This window comes from Puma concolor, chromosome B3 (genome assembly GCF_028749965.1).
Source record: "Puma concolor isolate L17-30 chromosome B3, mPumCon1.1.hap2, whole genome shotgun sequence".
NCBI lineage: Eukaryota > Metazoa > Chordata > Mammalia > Carnivora > Felidae > Puma > Puma concolor.
This window is the reverse complement of record NC_141672.1, coordinates 94568660-94592310: the sequence shown is the minus strand read 5'-3', so window position 1 is coordinate 94592310 and position 23651 is coordinate 94568660. Positions and strand designations below refer to the sequence as shown.

At 35.1% G+C, this 23651-nt stretch overlaps 2 protein-coding genes across 7 annotated transcripts in view; one reads left to right on the top strand and one right to left on the bottom strand.

Moving 5' to 3' along the window:
* FGF7 (fibroblast growth factor 7) overlaps positions 1-8761 on the bottom strand; it is a 57471-nt gene extending 48710 nt beyond the window's left edge. The window contains exons 1-2 of one of the 2 annotated variants that reach the window (XM_086710641.1): positions 8484-8761; positions 7345-7721 (exon numbers count right to left, since the gene is read on the bottom strand). In XM_086710641.1, the coding sequence (XP_086566767.1) occupies positions 7345-7630 (286 nt within the window). In that variant the 5' untranslated portion in view covers positions 7631-7721; positions 8484-8761. The remainder of the gene's footprint in view (positions 1-7344; positions 7722-8483) is intronic. The other variant, XM_025918645.2, reaches the window with a different exon arrangement.
* FAM227B (family with sequence similarity 227 member B) overlaps positions 1-23651 on the top strand; it is a 206083-nt gene that overhangs the window by 123916 nt on the left and 58516 nt on the right. The window lies entirely within an intron of this gene.

Genomic DNA, 23651 nt, shown 5'->3' with positions numbered 1-23651 from the left:
ATTTATTCTCAGAAGGACACGAGCAAATGGTTGTAGCAAGTACTCATGCCCACTCCAAGAGAAGTGATTACGTTCTTCTGCAGGGAAGTTGACTGGAACAGTCAGAGAATCTCTAGAGCCAATTCTCCCCAGTATACATCACACCTTTCACCTCTGAGAATGATGTTGTAAAGGCAAATTTTACCTGGACATGAATATTAGATAATTCATTTACCTGCTTCCTCATCCGAATCCCTTTGTCTTTATATTTTACTACACAAACCCTTTTGTGCAGCTAAGGTAAATAGCTTTAATGACATTTGCTTTGTTAGCAAATTAGGTATAGCTTCTCCACCTAAGTCAGGGGCAGATATAATCTCAAATGTAGATATAAGTCTTGGTCAAGAAACGGTTAAGTGTTCAGTGACTCTTTAATGTGGCTTTCTGAACCATGTGAAGGGCAGAGGATTTTCATTTTCCAACCTATTTTGTGTGTAGAAAGACTGGATATGAACCTGGAGTACATTATACTGAGTGAAATAAGCCAGACACAGATGGACAAATACTACATGATACTTCTTACAGAAGGAATCTAAAATAGTCAAACTCATAGAAGTGGAGAGTAGACAGGTGGCTGCCAGGGGTTTGGGGGAGGGAGAAATAGAGAGATATTAGTTAAAGGGTCCTAACTTTCAACTGTGCAAGGTGAATAAGTCCTAGAGATATACTATGCAGCATAGTGCCTATGGTTTATACTGTTGTATTGCATATTTAAATATTTACTAAAAAGATGGATCTTATGTTAAGTGCTCTTATCACAAAATAATAATAAATTAAAAGGCAGGAGGGAACTTCTGGAAGTGATGGATATGTTTATGGCATAGATTGTGATCATAGTTTCACAGATGTACAGATTCATCAAGTTGTGTACATTAAATAAGTACAGATTTTTATATATCAAAATACGTCAATAAACTGTTTTTAAAAAAAGAAAGTTTGGAGGTGGTTCAGAAAAGTAAGGAATTTGTATGGAAGCCCATTTCATTTAATGAATTCTTTTTTTCTCCATATTACTTAGATATGCACAATCTCTGCCTTTTCTTCTGTGTGCCATATGTGAAATTAAAATATAGAAAAGTATTATATTCCAACAGTCATGTAAAAGAAGCTACTGTGCTACCAGAAGTTTTGATACAGAAAAAGAAAGCTAGGATCCTTAGAAATAAAAGAAAGCTTACTTTAATCCCAAACTTACACAGAAAACAAGGCTCTAGTTTCATATCCTTTTCAGTAATCTGGATAGACCCTCTAGGATTCTGACTTCTTCCTGCCCTGGGTTTTCTAGACTTGAGGTTGTCTCTCTAAATCACTGCCTTGAACTCTGTGGGGTGGCCATAGGAGGTGAGAGCCTAATTTGGGGACATCTGAGTCCATGGTCATAAGTGGCTCATTTAAGTGCCAAGTAAGCTGGCTTTGATGTCTGTACTCCAGGTCCCCTACTGCATCACCACTTGAAAGTGTCAGAAGAGATTCAGATCTGCCTGTCATTCTGAGACTGTGGCACAGGACCTATTCTTCCCTGCGATGAACTCATTCACCAAAGAAGCCTTTTTACATAGTAGCTACAGAGCTGTCATCACATGCATTTCCAGGCCAGTTCACCAAATATTGGAGCCACAGAGATTTGTCAGAGAGGTCAAATGGACCCAGAAGAACTTCCTCAATGCATAATTCAGACAGTCATTCCTGTTAGGCCCATTTTGAAATCCTCCGGGGTGTAAGTTAACTATGGAGCCGTCCCGGGGTTCCAAAATAATCCTGGGACACCTGAGGGGATCCAGGCTGAATTAGAACCCTTGGTCCCATTAACTAGTGGTTTTTTAACTTCATCAGCAGAGTAAAATCACTAGAACACTTTAACAAACACCGATGCCTGAGTCTTTCCCACCTACTCAGGATTCTGACTTAATTGAACTGTGGTCTCCCAGTAATCTAACATGAACCTTCGCTGTGATCCAGGGCTTCTCAGGTTTGGCAGCGTGTCACAATTATCTGGGGAGCTTTTAAAATTCCTGGTGCCCAGGCTGCGCCCCGAATGAATTAAATAAGAGTCCTTTTGGGTGGAACCTGGCATCAGTATTTTTTTTTTTAAGTTCCCTAGCTGATTATAATATTTAGCCAAGGCTGAGAGGTAGGGAAACTTGGAAAAGGGAATTTTTTTCTATATCTGAAAGCAGACTTCTTGCATTCTCTCCAATGCACTTGGGTCTCTGAATGCTCTAAAACTGTAGGCTAAAGAGTTGTAATACAGCTGAGTCACAGAGGAAAATGCATGTTCATATGCTCTGGGTTGGTATATAAATGAAAATGATGGTCAGTTCAAATAAGGATTTACAAATTAAATAAGAGATACACCTGTGGCAATAAATTATTTGAATTTTGCAAGTGCCAGACATTTGTATTAGCCAGCCCCCCTCAAAAAAAAAGAGGAAAACTATACAATGAAAAATAATCTTTATTATTATAATTCTCAAAGGGTAGCTAATATTTCCAAATCTGCTCTCCAGCAGTTTATCCATCTTCCCCTAATTTAAGGCCTTGACAACTTAACTTACTCAGGGGAATGCAGGCCACCAGTTCTACAGGGTACCATTTTGTCAGTAATTCTCAGATTGTGGGTCAAATCCATAAATATGTTCCTCATTGTCTATTTTTTTAAGGTGGTTGCCCTGGTTTTCTTATTTTGTTTTGAAAATGTGAATTATTGTTCTTTTAGATAAATGGCTAAGAGCTGTTTGGAGCATAAGCAAGTTTACTGTCTCCATATTTAGAGGTGGTATGTATATTTGCTAGCTATTAGCAGAGATTTGTGCGGAGTAGGATCTTATCCAAAGAATTGTTGACAACTGGATTGCTGAAGATTCTGTGGCCAAAGTCAAATCCCACAACACTGTGTTTATTTGCTTTTTGCCAATTGTTAGGCCATATCCCGTCACAGTCTAACAATCCAAAAGAGAATGTTGCCAAATCATTGGCTAGCTTTCAGAATGGCTAACTCTTTGCTTGCTATGGAACTTACAATGCTTAATTCTACTAAGTGAAGCATACTTTTTCTTGAATCAGTGGTTTAGCACAATTAAGGATTTCTTCTTAAAAGGAATGGGTGATATTGACCATTGTTGAGAAGAGTAACTGAATACCAAAAGCAAGAAAATCATCTTGAGGGACTGAGTTCTTTGTTCCGCATCTGCCTTGCAGGGCGGTTGACAGTTGCCCAGTGCACTGCTGCCATCTCTCACTTGGCACCTCGAGTCCCAGCTTAAACAGCAGTGTTATTTCTGTCAGGTGTGGACTGATTGACTCTGTCTGTTGATGGAGTGCCTGGTCCAAAAATTATCTAAACTTACCCTTTCACCTTGTCTCCAAGAGGAGAGTTCTGACGACAGCAGTAGAAGTGTTGACCATCCATTACAAATCCCTTTAAGATGTTATTACTGGGCATTTTATGCTTTTATTACCCTTATTATTAGTTCAGGTTAGGTTCCAGTTGCATTGCTTAGAAACATACTGCAAGGCTAAATGTGGAATCATCAGAGAAGACAGACTTTTCTTGCCTCCTGGATGAGACTAGTATGCAATCTGAGGACCAGTTCTCCAGTGACAACTCTTCTCTCCTCAGTGTCAGAAATGTGGTCTGGCATCTCCTGGCCTCTCATGAATTCCTACATTTATATAGTTGGGTCTTACTTATCTGTCTACTAATACAAGGCTTATTTTTATTGGGTTGCTTGGTGTGCTTTTCCTGCAATTTAGTCCTTCTAATCTAAATTTAAAATACTTCACAAGACAACACTATAAATTAAGACTGAAGTGAGATCCTCACAACCCAGGATAGCTTCAGTAATTTTTAAAATTTCCTAAAAAATGAGACATGAGCTGTCATATCTAGCTCCATACCACTCCCCTTGTCTTCCTCTAGGCCTTCCATCTACCTACCCAACCCAGTCTTTTGGAAACAAAATTATATACCCATATTTTTTTTTTTTACCTCTTCTACTCACCCCAGTCCATTTTCTTAGCAATATCACATTTTTATGAAGAGGTTATCCTTCTGCTAGTGAAGTAAGCAGTCCTTCAAAACCTATTAATATCATCAGGTAATTTTCCTCTTCATCCAAAGCAAAGCCATGAGAAAAGAGTGGGGACCTCATAGTAACTCAAAGAACAATTATGTTTCACACAGCTGACATCTAACTTTTCATGCAAAATTTTATCATCTAAGACATTTAAATCTATACCATTTTAAAAGACCTCCACAGAAGGCGTTTAACAACCAGCTAACAAATTTATGGGATCAGAACACTGAAAATGAAATTCAAAGTGCTATTCTGATGTATCACACTTTCTGAACTCTGCTGCATTTTACTCCAGTAGACAACCCAATCACCTTTTACTCTCATTGTAAATAGGAAGGAAATATCTCTTGTTCATTTGTTCATTCATTCAGTTAATGATTGAGGAATGTTAATAGTTTTCATATTTATAATTTCAAGTTTTTTGTTCTTCTTTGACTTCTTAAACAAATTTTATTGAGCACTTCCTTTGTACCTGGATACAGTAGCTTCAACTTCACATGTGTCAATTTGCATGTTTTATGTAGGGGACATTCACACTTAAAATTAGTAAGGCTGCCCCTTAAATAACAGGAAATGAATATCAGAATTCTCTTCTAATAAGTTATTCTCAATATTTTTCAATGAAGTAATTACTTTTGTATCTTAGGATTTCCTGTTGACAATTGTGGATTAACTTCTTTTTAACTATGGTGAAGCCTGACTGACCCCTTCTTCAAGAGGATAGCAACACAACCTGACAACAGTTTTAGGTTTTACTTAAAGGATCCCATTGAAGCTTCCCTTTCCAGGAGAATTCACCCTATCAAGAAAGTATGTTTATATATACAGCCTATGAAAAGCTTATAGATGTGAAGACTATATAATATATACCATGTCTTTATGAACATTAGTATTGTGGCATTCTATTTATGATACAGAAAGAGTTTCTCTCTCTCTCTCTCTCTTTCATTTTCACTGTAGAATTAGAATAGAGGAGAAATGGTGTGCCAAATTGGCCTTATGGTTACTCAAGGTTAATGCTAAATTGTGTTTCAGATATAAAATAACTTTGGCATTTTGTGTATGCCTACAAATGCCGGAGTTTAGTGGTTTTTAAGAAACTTTAACACAGAATAAAACACATATATGAATGCATCCCAGTTGTAGATATTTTTCATCCCAAATAATTACGCATGCTATTCATTTTCACTGGATTTTACTTCTAACTTTTCACTTTTTCATTATTTGACAAAAGCATTCAAAAGGAATTAGTGGCCATGTAGAAGAATTCTACACAGTGTTTAGATTTGATAACCATATTGGTACAATTTCAAATTAGTTCCGATGGCTCATCTTATAATGGAGATAATATTCACTTATCTCACTCAAAGTATATAATAATTACATAATGAGTACTTAGATCTGTTCATACTTATGTTATGGTTTAGAATAGAATAGACTGTAAGAACTAGTGAGTGTATTAGAGATCATCTGTATATACCCCATATCTTAGAGATGAAAAAACTGAAAATTGGAAAGAATTAAAAATTTTTCCAAAATTACTCACAGATAGGGAATAGACCTATGCATCATAACTTCCACCTGGGCTCTGTCCTCTTGTCTCTTCTACCAGGTTCCATTATTCATGATAAATCTCATAACTTTTAAATAAATTGATTATAATCCAAATTCTGTTGCTCATATAGAAGTGGCTATCCACAGAACTTTTCTGCAAATAGTCATTTCTTTAGCTAAAGTTTAGTATAATCAGAACAATCTTCCAAGACTAACATGATAATTTAACTAATACCAGTAATAATTAAACTATAACTATTAATAATCCATTAAAAAGGCCTTAGTGTTCTATATCAATTATATTTAAAAAGAAGATCCTCTCATTTTCATATTGGAAATATAATTCCCCAATTTCCCACTTATTGGCTCGTTAGATAAGAAGCCTAAAAACCAAGGCACCTGGGTGGCTCAATCGGTTGCGTCCAACCCTTGATTTCAGCTCAGGTCATGATCTCATGGTTCCTGCATTAGGCTCTGTGCTGGCGGTAAGGAGCCTGCTTGGATTCTCTCTCTCCCTCTATCTCTGCCCCTCCCCTGCTCGCTCTTGCTCTCTTTCTAAAATAAATAAACTTTTTAAAAAATCCCTAAAAACCATTCATTAAACAAGCAACAAAAGTTTCAAGTACTCACTGCAAGCCTTAAGCAAAATGCACTGCAAGTGCTTAAGCAAATGTTTACGCCATCATCCCCAGGCATTCTTTTTCAATTGACTTTAATATGTATAATATTATAAGATGATAAGATAATAGCATTGTTCAAGTGCTAGTAATACAAACCATTTATTTTCATTCAGGGACTTTAAATTCTTACTATTTATATCCAATATTCTACCTTATTAAATTTAATACTATTGAAATTGTTTGTTCATCATAACTTCTAAATGACAAATCCAACCCTGATATTTCAATAGGACAAAAATAACTAATTCTTGGAGAAAATGTAAGGTACACTAACAGAAAATCATGGACTTAACATCTCTTGCAACTCACTTTTATTTCTTCCTTCACATTTACATTTCTCTTAAGGTAACACAAAATTATGGCATGGAAGATTTAAAGAAAATGTTAGGAGGAACCTATTTTCTTGCTTAGGTAATTAAACAAACAACCTAATACAAACTCATTCTGACATGAACAGATGGACAGATTCCCTTCTGTTTCATAACTGTATACAATGGCACAAGTCCCTGAAAGCATTTTTGAGCACAGATTATGTATTTTACACCACAGAAATATTCTTTCAAAGAAAATCTAATTGTTTTTTTAAAATGAATTTTCTGTTCCTCACACTAATAAGTTTTTGTTGAGCATTTACTGAGGACTCTTTTAGAGTTCCTAATGAGTTTTGCTTGAAGACAGTGATTTCCATCTCAGTGTGAATAATATCATTTATATTTTGCGTAACTTACAAGCATTTTGACCATAGGACATAAGGATTATATTTTCAAATTGGCTTGGGTTATCAGCTCCAACCATAATATTAGTAGATTTGACCTGTTCCCAGAAGATGTTATTGGAAACATAGTTCAACGATCCCAATTTAGAGAAATTAGAAGATGATAGGGTTTTTTTTCAAAAAATCAAAAAAGAAAAGTAAGAAAGCATGTCACTTGAAAAATGGTTCTTTCACAGATTAAGGTTCATAAGCCGTGCTATAAATAAAAGACATCACTTACTATAGTTGTTCTTCATCTCTTGGGTCCCTTTGACTTTGCCTCGTTTATCAATCCTCAGATACCACTGTGTTCGACAGAAGAGTCTTCTCACTCTTATATCCCCTCCTTCCATGTAATCATAACTTCTTGTATGTCGCTCAGGGCTGGAACAGTTCACATTTGTAGCCATTTGCTCTGGAGTCATGTCATTGCAAGCTAAAGATATAGTGCCCACTAGACAGATAATGTGAAAGCATGATCTGTAGAGCAAAGTTGGCAGGATCCATGTCAGTATCCATTTGCGCATTATAGTGTAGTGCTCCGGGTGTTCATGAATAACATAATGAAAATTAAATCTTGAGTTGATTGTTGCTCCTAGGTCATTGACCTCTTCCTATCTGTGAATTGTAGATTGATTTAAGAAAGAGTAGTTGTTTTTTTCCAAATTGTTATCCTTATCCTTTTAGTTCCTGATAACAATACAGGATTCCTCCTTAAATAACTCTCAGTTGGTATTTCCTTATAAAAACAGGTTGCACTAAGTTCAGTTGCTGCGACACTGTTTACTACTGGACTTCTGTTTGCCATGAGACATTAGGAATAGGGAGGGGAGGCAGGGGAAGATGAAACATTGTATGTATAAATGTTAGTGGGTAAATAGTATTATAACATGCAGTGTAGTTGGTACTGTGAAGGCACATTTAAAACAACTTTCACAGAGGATGTCAACATCTTTATCTCTCTATATGTAGATTTAGAAAAGTTACACATTACTGGAGACAAATCAGAATATGATTGTACCATTTATTCTGATTGCTGTTTGGTAAGAAACATCCTGCAATTAGAGCTATTGATTTAAATTAAGTCCTAAAATTACTACTAACAAAGTATAAACGCTTTCCCTAGATTTGTTTATAGTATGCTTTTATGTTTGTGGTTAATCAATTATTTTCTCTTGAACTACCCACATTTCTCAAGTTAAATGCCAGTATTGTCTGCAGAACTTTATGTAAAGTTCTACAGCGTAATTACTATAGATAATTACAAGGCTCAAAAATCTGGTAACTTTACTTTTCCCCTCAGCACTAAAACAAGAGAAAGAAGTAAACTACTAGAAATCCACTCTGCATTATTTTTAAAAACAAATAGCAGTAACTTACTTGTTCTGTTGATAACAGCTGGATGCACAAGAATTCCATGTCTGTTGTCTGCCTTGTGCAACTTGAGCCTCTCTACTGTAGCTACAAACTATTTCTTAGCTGAGAAATTCTCCAGCAGAATCATAATTGTTTCCATAAATCAACAGGCAAAAGGATTTTCTCTCTGTGTGAGAGCGTGTATGCTTGTGTGTGTGTGTGTGGAGCCTTTTTATTCAGGGCTTTTCGATAAATACCTTTGCTGACCTCATTGGAAGCAATTAAAACTTAACCAGTGAGCTGTTAGTTGAATACAACAGCAAGAATAAAAGAGGCTTATATAGTATTCATTCAATGGTCATGAGAGGGAGCTGTGAACATAGTTTATGACTAAATCTACCAGTGGGTACCTACTCTGTAGAAACAGATCTCCGATTCTGAAACAGTTAAAAGGGGAAAAGGAATTTTTTACACCATCTTTACAACGTAGCAGTTGTATATAAGTTGAAAAATATTCCTTTGAACATATATATAAAAGGATTTTTGCTAGTTAGAAAATCTTTTCCATAGCTTTATGATACATGCATTTCTCCTATTACTTCTTTGTACTCAGAATTTTAGAATAAAACTAATATGTGTTTATTAACTCACATCTTAGTGCTCTGAAGCACTGTGTAGCTGAGTCAAGGGTATAGCTTTTCATGCAGAGGTATTTGACCATTGTATATGAGTATATTTTTTATGTTTTATATTCCTAGACTGAAACTTAGAATATCTAGTTTCTTATTTGAGCTGAGCCACTAATTACCAGTATGACCTTGGGCAAGTCACTTGGCATTTCTGAGTCTCAGCTACTACATTACTGCATTTGTAAAAATAGTGCATTAGTCTGTGGTGCCCTGTAGTTTTAAAATTCTATGACTTGGACTTATACTAACTACTAATATAAGGAAGAAGATGCATACTTTCAACAATTGTAATTCTTAAAAATTAAAAATAAATAAAATGGTTTTACAATGGTTATCAATGTTTGACTTTTGCCTCAGTAAGAACATTAGCACAATAAATAAGTGTTACTCTAGGGATGAATTATAAGAGCTATAGTTAATGTAAGTTAAGAGAAAGCTATTTTACTTTTCAGCATGAGTTTTCCTCCCCTTTATTTCCTGTTCTGGCCTATAAATAGTGTAGTGGCCCAGTATTTTATTAGTTATTTGCTGCAAAATGATTGCATTGTTAATCTAAATCAATATTTAGGAATGTATATTGAAATTCTCTTTCCCATGTTCATACTCCCAGCACACACACACACACACACACACACACACACACACACACACACACCACTTGAAATGCACTACTTTACCACCAGGTGGTGCATGTAGACCAAATAGGAAAAGAAAATTAAGTCCTTTCAGATTATAGTGTATGTGATTTCCTTGCTTTGGGGCAACAAAATCCAGAGCATGGAATAGATTAAATGTACCAAGTTACTCTTTAGGCATCAGATATTGAAATTTGTAAGTTTATTAGAGCAGAGGAGCATGGAACCTTCTCTAATTGCATCTGTTGAAAAAGCTAGATAAAAATTCTATCATGTATTTCTCCAAATGGAGGAAGAAGAGAAGGAAAGAAAGTATGATGTTGCTGTGTTCTGAACCATCCCTCCATGAGCAACAATAAAGAGCAGTGTCAGAACTCCTGGAACTTGGATATTCCTTCTAAAGTGAAAATTGTTAACAGTCAGTTCACATGTAAGGATTTTCAGAAGCTACTAAATCCATCTGTTCCACACTGACCCTACAGATTTTAAACTAAGAAATCAACAGATTAGAAGTCAAAATTTGCTAATTCAATGCTCAAGACTTAAAGAGATAGACAGTTTGTTGATAAAGAGTGCTAGGGCCTCCTTAAAATCTGCTAGATAGAGTTAACTGTAAAATTGGAAACAAAGTATAAAATTGTGATCTCTTCACTTTACCTTCATTAGATGTTATTGTACTCTGTGATTTGAAAATATAATCCCGGTAGTATTAATGAGTGGCTTAATCTCGACAAGGGAACTGTATTTAAGTCTTTTAAGAAACAGTGCCTGATACTTGCCTAGTTTGATATGGGGATAGAATATGTAAAAAGAATACAGAGGATCTATTTCAACAAATATCATGAAAACATTAACAGCTGTTTAAATATGATTACTCACCATCTAGTTTTGCTTAAGCAACCTCTGTTATATCCCTATTTCACAAAGAGGTAAATGATAGAAAATAGCTTTTGTTTAATGAATTTTGCATTTCAATAATTTTAAACCCATGTCACATTCATAAGTATGTATAATGTAATCAATAGAAGGGAACATCAATCATTAAATATTTTCATTATTTTACCTTTTCATGTCCTATCCTGTTCCGCATCCTCTTAGCTCCCATTCTTTATCAAAAAGTATAGACAATCATTGTTATTGGTTTCTTGTGTATCTTGTCAGAATTTTCTATGCATATACAGGCAAGTTGAATACATATGTGTGAATATATGTATATATACACATACATATTTTTTACTTTTCCCCCTTTTATACAAAAGTAGCATGCCATAGACAATATGCTGCATGTTGCATTTTTTACTTAATAAAAATAGAAAGTTTTCCCACTACTATTTAGTAAATTTCCTCATTTTGTTTTACAGCTACATAGTACTTCATTAATGGGTATATCACAATGTATTTGCCTAGCCTTCTATTGATAAACATTTAATTTTTTTCCAGTCATTTTCTATTACAAAAAAAAAGCTACAATGAATAAAGTTATAAATGTGTCATTTTTTTACTGTGCAAATATATTTGTAACATCAATATCCAGAATTGGTCCATATATATAAAATTTAGATAGATATTGCCAACTTAACCCTCCACAGAAGTTGTCCTAATTTTATAATTCCACTAGCAGTACAGAAGTATGATTCTTGTTCAATATAGTATATTATCAATATAGTATATTAATATAGTATAGTATAGTATATTACTAATCTGACAGGTAAAATGGCTTTCATTATAGTTATGCCTTGGGTTTCTCATTTTATTAAAGGAAATGACTATCATGGACAAGTACTGTAAGGAAATGCTACAAACACCAATATGGTTTTATTACAGAGAATGAGAAGGACTGTGGTGCATGAAGAGGCTGCAGAGGTAGCCACGGTCCTGTTGGGCTATGTCAGGGAGTTTGATCTTCATCCTAAAAGCAATAGGAAACCACTATAGTATGTTAAGAAGAGTGACATGAACAGAACCACTCTCCCTGCTCTATTTTGTTTTAACTCCAAATTTGTTTAACTCCTACTAGCATAAGCTTATGTAATATTAAGTTATGTTCATTTATCCTATTTTTCTATTCTCCATATTGTCAGAAAGATAGCCAAACTTTGTAAATGGAAAGGAAAGATGTGGGAGAAAAAAGTCATATACACTTCCTGACTTGGATAAAGTCTGAATCCACTTCACAGGGTTCTGCTGAGTGCCTTGAAAGGAAGGGAAGCATCAGAGTGCCTTTGGGAAGCAATCTGGGAAAATTAGAGTCCTTAGACTGGGGAGATAAAAGTCTATTTGGGGACCAAGCTCCTATATCTCTAGAAACACCATAGCACACGGCAGAAGCAGCAAAGCTCCAGGGAGTAAGGAGAGCAAGGACTGCCTCATGTGTCTAAATAGATGGAGCCATAAGTACCGCTCATAAAGATTTCCCATGTTTCAAAAAGAAATCTGGAAGCAGCAGGAAGCCCATACTTGAAGGAACTGTGTGAACAGAGTCAGTGAACACCCAGAGGTAACTAGAGTAGACAAATGACTCAAAAATCAGAATCCCTTGCCTTGTCCTTGAATCCAACACCATCTTGAGGCAGAAGAGGGGAACCCAGGAACAATAGAGGTTAAGTTTTTTACCTCTATTATTTACTTGGGGGGGGGATAACATTCTCAAAGTTAATGCAAGGTTGATTTATAAACATAAATTTATATGTTATTTCTCACATATTTCAGATTATGGTCCAAGATTTGTTTCCATTGCATTCCTCTACAGCTATCATCACACTGTGGATAAACTTTCATCTTTTCTCCTGTCAGTCCCATTCCATAATTTTTTTTTTTCCATTCCATTAATTTAGGCCCAACTTTGGATCATGCTGTGTACAACCAACATTACTTACTTCCTTGACCCACTCACTAAACAAATATTTATCAAATAGCTACTTGGTGCCAGATGTTGAGATACAATGGTGAATATTCTGGAAGTGATCTCTGACCTTACAGAGTATGCATTCCAGTGAGGGAACAAACATAAACATGTATATCTGTCGTGTGAGTAAATGGGAGGTGGACATTAGGATGCAACGAAGATATTCAAGGAGATGGGGGTAAATGGGTAGAGGCTCGTACTTTAAGTAGGAAAGGCCTGTCTAAAGAGATAAATTTTAAACTTCCTTGAACAGGAATGGCTTCAGGTATGAGCAATGGGGAAAATAGTGATAGATAAATGAAACAAAAAGTAGGCAGGGACCAGATCATGAAGAACTTTGAAGGTCATGGTAGTAGGGGTTTGGGTTTATTCTAAGTGCAATAAGAAGCTGGAGTATAGGTGTGTCTGCTCCAAATCTGATGGACCTGGTCAAAGATAGTGGCTTAAACTCAGGAGTAAAATCTCAGAAGTAATTGAGCAAGCCTGGGGTCCCTATAAATCCTCAGCTTTGTAAACTTTGTGGTTACTCTTGGCATAATGCCCTAACATTTTAAAACTAATTGTACATAAGGGTACAAAGTCTGAGTCATATGTTCAAAATTGTGGTGTGCCTCTGACTCAGCTGTATAAATATCTCAGTTTACAAATGTAACTTGACTCTTTGTGTCTCTAAGTCTATAAAAATGTATGTTTTATTTAATTCTATATTTATAAAAAGTTCTCTGAAATGCTAATCTAAAGCTAAAGTTCTCAAAAATGTGTTATTAATTTTCCAAATTACTATGCAACTTTAGACCTAGAGAAAGATATCTAGAGTTATTATGAGTTGTTTTTTGTTTTAATTTGGAAATTTCTATATAATGAAGTTATATAATTCACTCTTAATTGGCTTGACTCCACTTAAATTAATGCTTAACTTTAGCAAAGAATCAGTGTCCTTGATTCAGTGCTATATATTAGTGCCTAATTTTAACAGCCTAGTGCCATTCTAACAGTTGAAAAGCTGTAAAGCTTTATAATGGGTAGGGAGAGAATTTTTCTTCACCCCTAGGAGAATATCATGAAAGACAACAAGGACCCTGTGCAATTAGGGTTATTACATTCTTTGCTTTAAGTCGTCATTCTTTGGTTCCATATTCTCTGTCTACATAGCAAAACAGGAAAATAAGGGGGAAAACTAGCAACAAAAAATGTTTTTAAATCTTTAATAAATGTTACTGGGTTGCTAACAAAATTGTTTTTTTTTTAATTCATTAGCTTTAAAACCATGGCTTTTTAGCACCACATGAACTTTTCAGAAGTAGCAGAAGGAAGCAGAATAAAGATAGTTATGATAGCAAAGAAGGAGAAGAAAGTAATGGAGTTAAACATTTTTAGTATAAAGATGCATCCATGAAAAGCCAGGTATCCATTAAATTACAGATTCTTATAAATCTGGTGGCTAACAAGATAACTCATACTTAAGAGAAGAGGTTAATATTTCTCCTTAGGCTTCTCTTCAAGCTAAACATTCTTGCCATCTTTAAATATTTCTCAAATTTTTCCCTCAATGGTATTTAATATTAACTTAATCATACTTAGTCCAATCCTTATTCATCTAATTACTTCCAAAAGTTATCATTTCTACCACCACAACTTCTTCCAAAACTGTTTCTTCTTATGAATTATCATCTTCATATACTAAGCCAAGTAATTGTTTTTTCTAGTCTTCTTTTCTAATATGAAAACCACTATTCCCAATATCCTCAGTAGTCCTCTATAGTCTTCAAACACTAGACCCTCTCACTTGATTTAGGGTGAAGGGAGGTATACCTGCTCCCCACTTGTTTTCTTGGTAGGGAAAGGACTAATAGAGATTCTAGAAATACTCCTTACAAATTTTCTCTCTCTCTTTGTCTCTCTTCCTTCTTATATCTTCAGTCTTCATGAGGTACCCAAGAATCGTGTAAGCAATAATCAGATATTTCCTTTGAAATTTTCTGTATTGAGCTTTTAATGATACAATAAAATCCTTGATCCTATTTATTCTGTTAACTCAGCAAATTCAAATCATCACTTACCATGTATTTACATAGTATGCAAATATAATAGAGATACACTGTTCAATAAGATAAGCAAAGTCCCTGACTTCATGAAACTCAAATTATGGAGGAAGGGACAGATAATAAGTACATAAAAAGAATTCTGATGATATGAGAGGAAGAAATAAATAGGTTACTATGGTGGCAAATAACACAAATGAAAAGGGAAGAAAGGGCTTGTTGAAATCTGGGCACAAAAGGCTTTTCTGACAAGGTAACATTTAAGCTGGCAAAGGTAACAGGGAAAACAAAAGTTCTGAGGTGAAAATGAGCTTGGTGTATACTAGAAATTGAAAGGTGACAGTATAACTGGAGCACAGTGAACAAAGGGAAAGTTGGGTGATATGAGACCAACCAATGTATGTGGGCTTTTGATACCAACAACAGGAATTTTGGGTTCAGTTCTAAATATAATGGGTTATAATCAATGAGTCCTGTGATCATTCTGAAAACATGGAGGATGATTTGGAGAATGTCAAAAGTTGAAGTAAGGAGGCCAGTTAGGAGGAGGCTATGGCTGTACTCAGGTTGGAGGTGATGATATAATTTAGACTAGGATGGTGGAGAAGAGAGTGAAGGAAGTGAGCAAATAAATGTTGGAGACAAAGCTCAATGATAGATTATGTGAAAGACAAGGAGCTGTCAACGTTCAGTCCCAGATATCTGACATTTGCAACAGGATAAATAGTGTTTCCATTTTGTGGAACCAAAGAAACCTGGGAGAGTAGTGGATGGGAAAATCAGGCAGTTAGAAATTTTAGCTACGAGGAATGCTATAACCCAAAACTCAGTCTGGATCAGAGGGAACTGGACCTCTTACTCCCTTGAAATGAGAACCGGTAAGCATCTTATAAATCAATTACCACAAAAATGTGGAAGTAGAAACAGAATCTCTTTTTAAGGAACTCTGGTGCAAAAGGAAAGCTTTTCTCATGGCAGGCAGTATTAAGTCTGTATATTGATGAAAATGTTAAGGGTCATCCTCCCTCTTTTTTCCAATTAAGAATGTCTCTGACACTCAAACTGTTGTAGGCCCCGTGCAATCAAAACTTGAGTTATGTTATTGTAAAAGCCTAAAACAGTTTTATGGTTTGATTTCAGCCATAAATGGGTTTTAAAGTTGTCAAAATATAGGTTAAGGTACTGAGGAAGAAGTTTCTTAATAATAACGTTGGCATTTTTATGGGAATGCAAGCTGGTGTAGCCACTCTGGAAAACAGTATGGAGGTTCCTCAAAAAACTAAAAATAGAACTACCCTACAACCGACTCAGCCATTGCACTACTAAGTATTTACCCAAGGGATACAGGTGTGCTGTTTCGAAGGGACACATGCACCCCCATGTTTATAGCAGTACTATCAACAATAGCCAAAGTATGGAAAGAGCCCAAATGCCCATCGATGGATGAATGGATAAAGAAGATGTGGTATATATATATATATATATATATATATATATATATATACAATGGAGTATTACTCAGCAATCAAAAAGAATGAAATCTTGCCATTTGCAACTTACGTGGATGGAACTGGAGGGTATTATGCTAAGTGAAATTAGTCAGTCAGAGAAAGGCAAAAATCATATGACTTTACTCATATGAGGACTTTAAGAGACAAAACAGATGAACATAAGGGAAGGGAAACAAAAATAATATAAAAACAGGGAGGGGCACAAAACATAAAGAGACTCATAAATATGGAGAACAAACTGAGGGTTACAGGAGGGGTTGTGGGAGGGGGTATGGGCTAAATGGGTAAGGGACACTAAGGAATCTACTCCTTAAATCATTGTTGCACTATATGCTAACTAATTTGGATATAAATTTAAAAATAAATAAATAAATAAATAAAGTTAAGTAGTAGTAAAAATAAATAAATAAATAAATAAATAAATAAATAAATAAATAAATAATAAATTATTTACTACAGACTTAACTAAGTTACCACATTAATTACACTAATATCTCACCAAGAGGTAAAGGGTGAGATGACACTAATTTCATCACAGGACAGCATTACTGGCCATCTCCAACGTACCCACTCTGGAATTTTTTCAAAGGCTGTTAATGTTAAACTTGGCTTTGTTAATGGCTTTTGAAAATTAAGTACATCCAATTAAGAAAACAGTTACAAATTGTCCTACCATAGGCTTTAAAATCTATGAATGATTTACAGCCAACAGGGAGCAAACACTCGACCAATGAAGACTGATAAAGCTGTAACTTAATGGCTGACTCAAGTGGGAGAACTATGGAGATAATAGCTTGATTCTTATCTATTTTTCAGTTATATTAATTCTAGCAGTCTGTCTAGATGCATGGAAGCAAACAATTTTAGCATCAGTCCAGGTATAGATCTGTGTGGAAGCACAAACAGTACCTGGAATAGGTTCAACAACAGATCTTGGCTCATATCTTGTTAACCAGGAAGACCAGGAACGCCATAGAAGACCTTGAATGCTAAAAATGAGATATGTAGGCTTAGGTTTTCTCCAATGCAATGTACCATGACTGATGTGATACCAAACTTAAGAATCTAACTGGGGGTTCCACAGATGGTGAAGTTCCAAGAAAAACAATTAGTTACAGCAACAATTTGCTGGAGAACAAAATATATAGATATTAAATGTTTGGAATCTGTGAAGAGTGAACTGGTTAAATAAATTGCGTTCATATACTGAAATGCAAAAGAGGCACCGAAGCCATGCAAAACATGACTTAAATCAATATTCTACTTTATCACAAAACCTGACCTAGTTTCCTCCAATGATCATTCAACATTAGCATCCCAGACTGCAGAAGGTATAATATTCTCTCATATTATACACCCACACATTAGTGGTTAAGCAAGGCGAGTCTATTACCTTTACCAGCATTCTCAGAACCTACTACTCTGTCAGTCCTAGGAAGTATATGGCATTCACGCCATACTGATTGTGACCAAGGAGCCCCTATTTTGTCTCCTAGGTATCTTACGTCATCTCAAGTGCCAAAGTCATCTTCACATCCCACTTTAACTAGTTCTTTTTGCTTGATTTACTCCAATACATGGCTCCTGAAGCAGTGGATATAATCCTTTCTTTAAGGAAGATAACACGGTGGAACTTGAGGAGCAAATAAACCTGACTTGAATCCAGTTTCCACCACTGACTAACAATAGGACTTTGAGCAAGGTATTAAACCTTTAAGAGACTCAGTCTTCCCATCTTTAAAGTAGGACTGACCTTATTTGGAGTTTAATGGATTAAATGAGATAATGTAAAATGACTATAAAGTGCTCAACACAGTGCCTGGCGAATAATAAACGCACAGTAAATCATAGCTTTACAAATAAAATAAAATAAAATAATGTTGGCATTTTTAAAACAAATCAATACTTAGCACCTCTCATTATTTTACCTAAAAGAAAATTGCTTCTATATCCTATATTTCCTTCTTAGAAAAAATATGCTAATAGAGAAATGTTGGACTAGAGTTGTTCAGAGCATACAGATTACACAATGAAAAGAATATATTAAAAACTAAACTTTCACCGAATGCCAAGAAAAATAGGTTAATTGGGGGAGAAAAAAGGACAACCGTATAATTCATTTGATAGTGCCAGAAGAACAATAAAACAAGACTAATTTCTTTGTAATAGAATTTTTGGCTACGCATGATTATAATGTTGATTTCCTAGCCTAAGTAACTTGGAAGTCAGAAACATTATATCATGAATTTATAAAGGTGCTGAATTAGTGAAAACCCAAAATTATAGTGTATTTTAAAAGAAATGCCAAGTGATATATTTGTAATACATGAAACTGTTACCTGGCTTAGTTGAATCAATACCAAAAATATGGTGTTTATCAGTTTATCTGCACATGTGAATAGAAAAGTACTAAAAGATAGGGGCGCCTGGGTGGCTCAGTCAATTAAGCGTCCGACTTCAGCTCAGGTCACTATCTCGCGGTCCGTGGGTTCGAGCCCCGCGTCGGGCTCTGGGCTGATGGCTCAGAGCCTGGAGCCTGCTTCCGATTCTGTGTCTCCCTCTCTCTCTGCCCCTCCCCCATTCATGCTCTGTCTCTCTCTGTCTCAAAAATAAAAATAAAAAAAAAAAAAGGTTAAAAAAAATTTTTTTTTAAAAAGAAAAGTACTAAAAGATATTTGAAAACTGCTTTTTCTCTTAAATATTTTTAAATTTCTCATGATAACTGATTTGTCTTATTAATTTGCACTATATTGGAAATTTCTGCAAGGCAAAAAGATAAATTTCAATCCACATTCAATATGAATGGTAACAAATTTTGAATTAAGGGACTCCAAATGAATGAAGTTTTACCATATTTAAAAGTATTCTAAGATAGGATGTTTTTTTAAAGATAACAATCATTTTATTATTTTTCCCTTCAATAAATAAAATTAAAGGAAATAATTCTAGTTCTTAGTACAACTAAGGGGGTAATTAAAGACTAATTCATAAGTGGTAATGAAATTATTTTTAACATACTCCTCCCTTGCTTTGACTGCCTTTTTCGTGCCTTCCATTTCATTTTATTCCATTTAAGATGTTGACATATTGTGGTAATAAGTATACTTTATTTCTAATATAATCAAATGTAAAACCAAGAAGCAAAATCAAAAGCTTCAGAAGCGTTATTGTTTTTACCCCTTGAAAAGCAAGAGAAGGGATGAAAAATAGAAAATTTCTGGATTATTTTGTTATACCCAGAACATGTCATATTTTAAGTTTAAAGGGGGACTTTTTTCTTTTCAAAAAGTGCTTATCTTAGTGCTTAATTTGTTCCCTTTAGACCTAAAAGACAATCTTGTCCTGTTTTTAACTTTCTTAGTTTACAGGTAAATTTAAATTATGCTATTTGTTGGTGAGACCAAATATTTACAGAGATTTAGAAATTTTTTGTACTGTTTGGAATTCTGAAACTGTTCCTTATCCTGTTCATCCTCCTTCCATTTCTGTCTTCACTTTTCTCCTCCACATTTTTTATTCTTTCTTCCCCTCTCTCTTTCTTGCTCATACATTCACACATGCATGCTTTTTCTATCATACTTTCGCTTCAAGTTTCTGGAAAACTCCTTAGGTCTTCCTCATATTAAGTTTCTACTTATTTATACTTTTTTTTCAATAAAGTTTTGAAAAATACATCTGGTTTATATTCTAATCATACCCCTCTGAGAATAACTTCATATTATAGAAGACAATTCTCAAATAATAACCCATAATGATGCCACCATCTGGTGATTTTTTTTTCATTTTATTTATTTCAGACAGAGAGAGAAAGAGAGAAAGTGCAGGGAGGGGCAGAGAGAGAGAGAGAGAATCCCAGTCAGGCTCCACACTCAATGCAGAGCCCAATGCAGGGCTTGATCCCAAGACCCCAGCATCATGACCTGAGCGGAAATCAAGAGTCAGAAGCTCAAATGATTGAGCCACCCAGGTGCCCCAACCCCTGGCGATTTAAAACTTTTATCCAATGATTTTGAAAGAGCTGTTCATCTAGTCTTACTTGGCAGGCTTTTTTATTTTTTAAGGTAAAGTTTATGGAGGTAGGGTTTGTATGGGTAATCATTTAAAGCAAATTAATATTTGGAAACCTATTCTTTCAAATGTGAAATCTTGAAAACTAAATATAGAAAATGAGTCCATCTTCTCATTAGCGGTTCATTTTTGAGAGCCCACAAGCTAAAGGACACATACAAAGCATTGTGGGAGTGAGAAGATAGCGAAGCCTATGTACCAAGTACCAGCGTTATGTACCATGCTCTCTGCTCTTCATTCCATGCTCCTATCTTGCCTGGCACTTTGCAATTTCACTTACCCCTCCAGTGACCCTGTGACAGTGGTGTTCATGGCCCACTTTACAGCTGAGGACACAGGCTCACTGTCAGAGAGGCACCGCTGCAGGTCTGTGTTAGTTATCCCCTTATTACTCAAAAGACAGTTCCACAGGCTAGTATTGTCACCAAAACTGTGATATTAGGCCTGACAAATAAAGTCAAAAGCTGCATTTTAAAAAGGTTCCCAGGTATTTCTTATGTCCTTTGATGTTTGAAGAACACTGCTGTGTTCGCCATTTTGCTCTTTCCCATGCACTTTCCACTGTAATATAGTGGTACAAATTATTTTAAAAGTAAAATTGATTCTTAGAGCATGTTGTAGTAGCAGTCAGTCTTTCTCCCTCAGGAAGTGTCATTAAAAAGAACAGGTCTTCCCAAGGTACTAATTCAAACCTTCCATAAATTATAGTAGTGTCCTGTGGTCTTACAAATGAAACTGTTGGTAGTGTTCCTTTACTTGGTATGATTGATTTGATTAAGTTTGGATTCAGTTAGTCCCAGCAGTCAGGGTAGGAGCTTAATGGTAGCTAGATCAAAGAATTTGGGATTACCAGCCTTAGAAGAGACAATTCTTATTCTAATCATTCATTTTAACTATTAATTTCTCACTCACTTAGAAAGAGTTTGGTTTAATTAAAAACAGAACCAAATTTTGCAAATTTGATCTTGGAATATGGACTTATTTTAAGGCATATTGTTAGTGGTGAATATTGAGAACCCACCCATAGAAGAGGTTTGAGAGCCTATAATTTATTTTTTTTTAAATAATGGAATAAAATGCTACTTTCTTTGTTCAGTACAGAAGTCTTACTTATAGTAAATGCTCTGATGGAAAGATTTGGGGGAAAGGGTGGGGAACTGACACTGCGTCACTAAGACTCTGCTAGCATTTTTCCCATTAGAACACAATGGCTCCAAACAAAGAGGAAATGATATGGGTGAACCACAGCACCCTCCATTTAACATTTACACTAAGAGGAAAACAGAATGAGCTCTTGCAAAAGTTTTCTCCCCACTACATTTGACTCCTCCACTCACATTTTGAAAGAAACATATGTATTTCATATAAATCGTACATAACACTGACGTCACCAAAATGTGAATTCTTTACACTCTGATTTCGTTATTACAAGATTTTGAATTTTTTCATTAACAGTACTCCATTTTATTCCTCTATACTAACAGGTAATTCTGCATGCCTTGGCTTCTCTTTTCTCCATCATTTTCATAGCAGTAGGGTTGGTTCGTTTTTGTTTCTGTTACAAAGGACTATACTCAGCTACGAAAAAGTTTGAAGCCCTTGGCAAACATTTTTAAATTATTGGATGAAAATAAATAAAAGAGATGTAATTGCTTTCAACTTCTGATAGGCTATCATGTTACCTTTCTCCTCTACAAACAGTGGGGAAATGAAATTTATGATAATTTGAAATAATTAGGCTCATTAGCAACTTTATGACTTAAAGGGTAAAACCACATCACTCACATTATTTGTTAAGCAACTATAGTATTTAAATGAAGTCATAATTACCCACCAATTATTTCAATCATCCTCAAAGATTTGTGTTGAATACATTATTTCCTGACAGACACATAGTAAAAATCTGTTTACACTAGGACAACCACTCCATCTTAATCTCCTTTGCTCTTTTTCTTTTTCATATTCCTTGAACATACCCCAAGGTAACCCTTTGCTGCAACTAGGGTGGTCTTCTCAAGGTCCTGCCTAAATGACTTGTTACCCAGCCTCACCCCTCTGCACACTCCATTGGCCTGCATTCTTTTTTCCACATCTGAAGTCCTGCAAATCTGATCCATTTTTAAGAGCGCCTTCTCTGACAACCTGATCCCACAAACAGTCTCTGTCTCATCCTTAAAAGTTTTATTTCTGATACAGTCTATTTGCCTCTTTATCTCATATTAACTTTGTAATAGATTTTGACTTTTTCACAAGTATTCCCTGCCTATGTTGTATCAGCCTGATTATAATTGACTGCTGAAGCCAGGAATTGGATCCTTTGCTTCTCTATAACCTTGTAATATCTTTCACATAGCCCTACAAGAAATATTTCTTGAAGGAATGCATGAATAAATGGAAAATAGCGAGTTTAGTCTCAAGAAACCACATTGTGGTTTTTTTCCCATTTAAGAGAGGTAGATTAATCTATCCCCTCATGCCTTTTTTCATGTAATTTAAATTAAAGAGCATAATTTGAACATAAATTAAAAATTTTTTAAAGATCTCAATTTTACAAATGAGGAAACAGACTCAAGTGGAAAGTGGGTTGCTGGAGATTACATATATAGTTTGTGGCAAAATAAAACTAGAATTTAGATTCCTGAATCCTATTCCTGTGTCCTTCTGAAGGGCAATCAGTGCTCCCCAGTAGAGACATCAGGCTAACAGTGGAGTCTGAGCCTTTAGGCCATTTCAAGAAAGGCATAAATGAAAGATAAAGGTGAAGCACTCAGGTAGGTTCATCTTGCATATCACATGTTTAAACCCTTTGTACTAAAACAGGCATTATACTTATATATATATTTAATTATATATATGTGCTCATCTTTTTCCTATAAGCATTCAGGTAGCTTTACATCAGTACAAAAGCATAAAATAACATGCTAAATAAACAGATAAGAAAAAGAAGGTTTAAGAAACACGAGATAGAAAAAGAAAAGTCTGAGATGAGATTAGAATATAAAATCCTACTAAGAGATCCTTTACTTTTGCTAGACTTGACTCACAGATAAGATTGGCTCTAAGCTTACTATCTGCCAGGAAGGGAAATGACAACATTACTTATGTAATTGGGCAGTATCCGTAAAATAAAAACAAACCATTTGTGCACACAAAGTGTATATGTTGCTTATACTAAGACTAAGTCATATTTTTTTTCCTGTGAATCCCTGTATCAATTTGTATAGGCTATATTACAATGCAGTAACAACATCAGTAAAATTTTAAGTGGCTTATGCTGACAAAGGTTTATTTTTCACTCACATTGTGTATCTATTGCACATAGGCTAGTGTGCAATAGGCCAG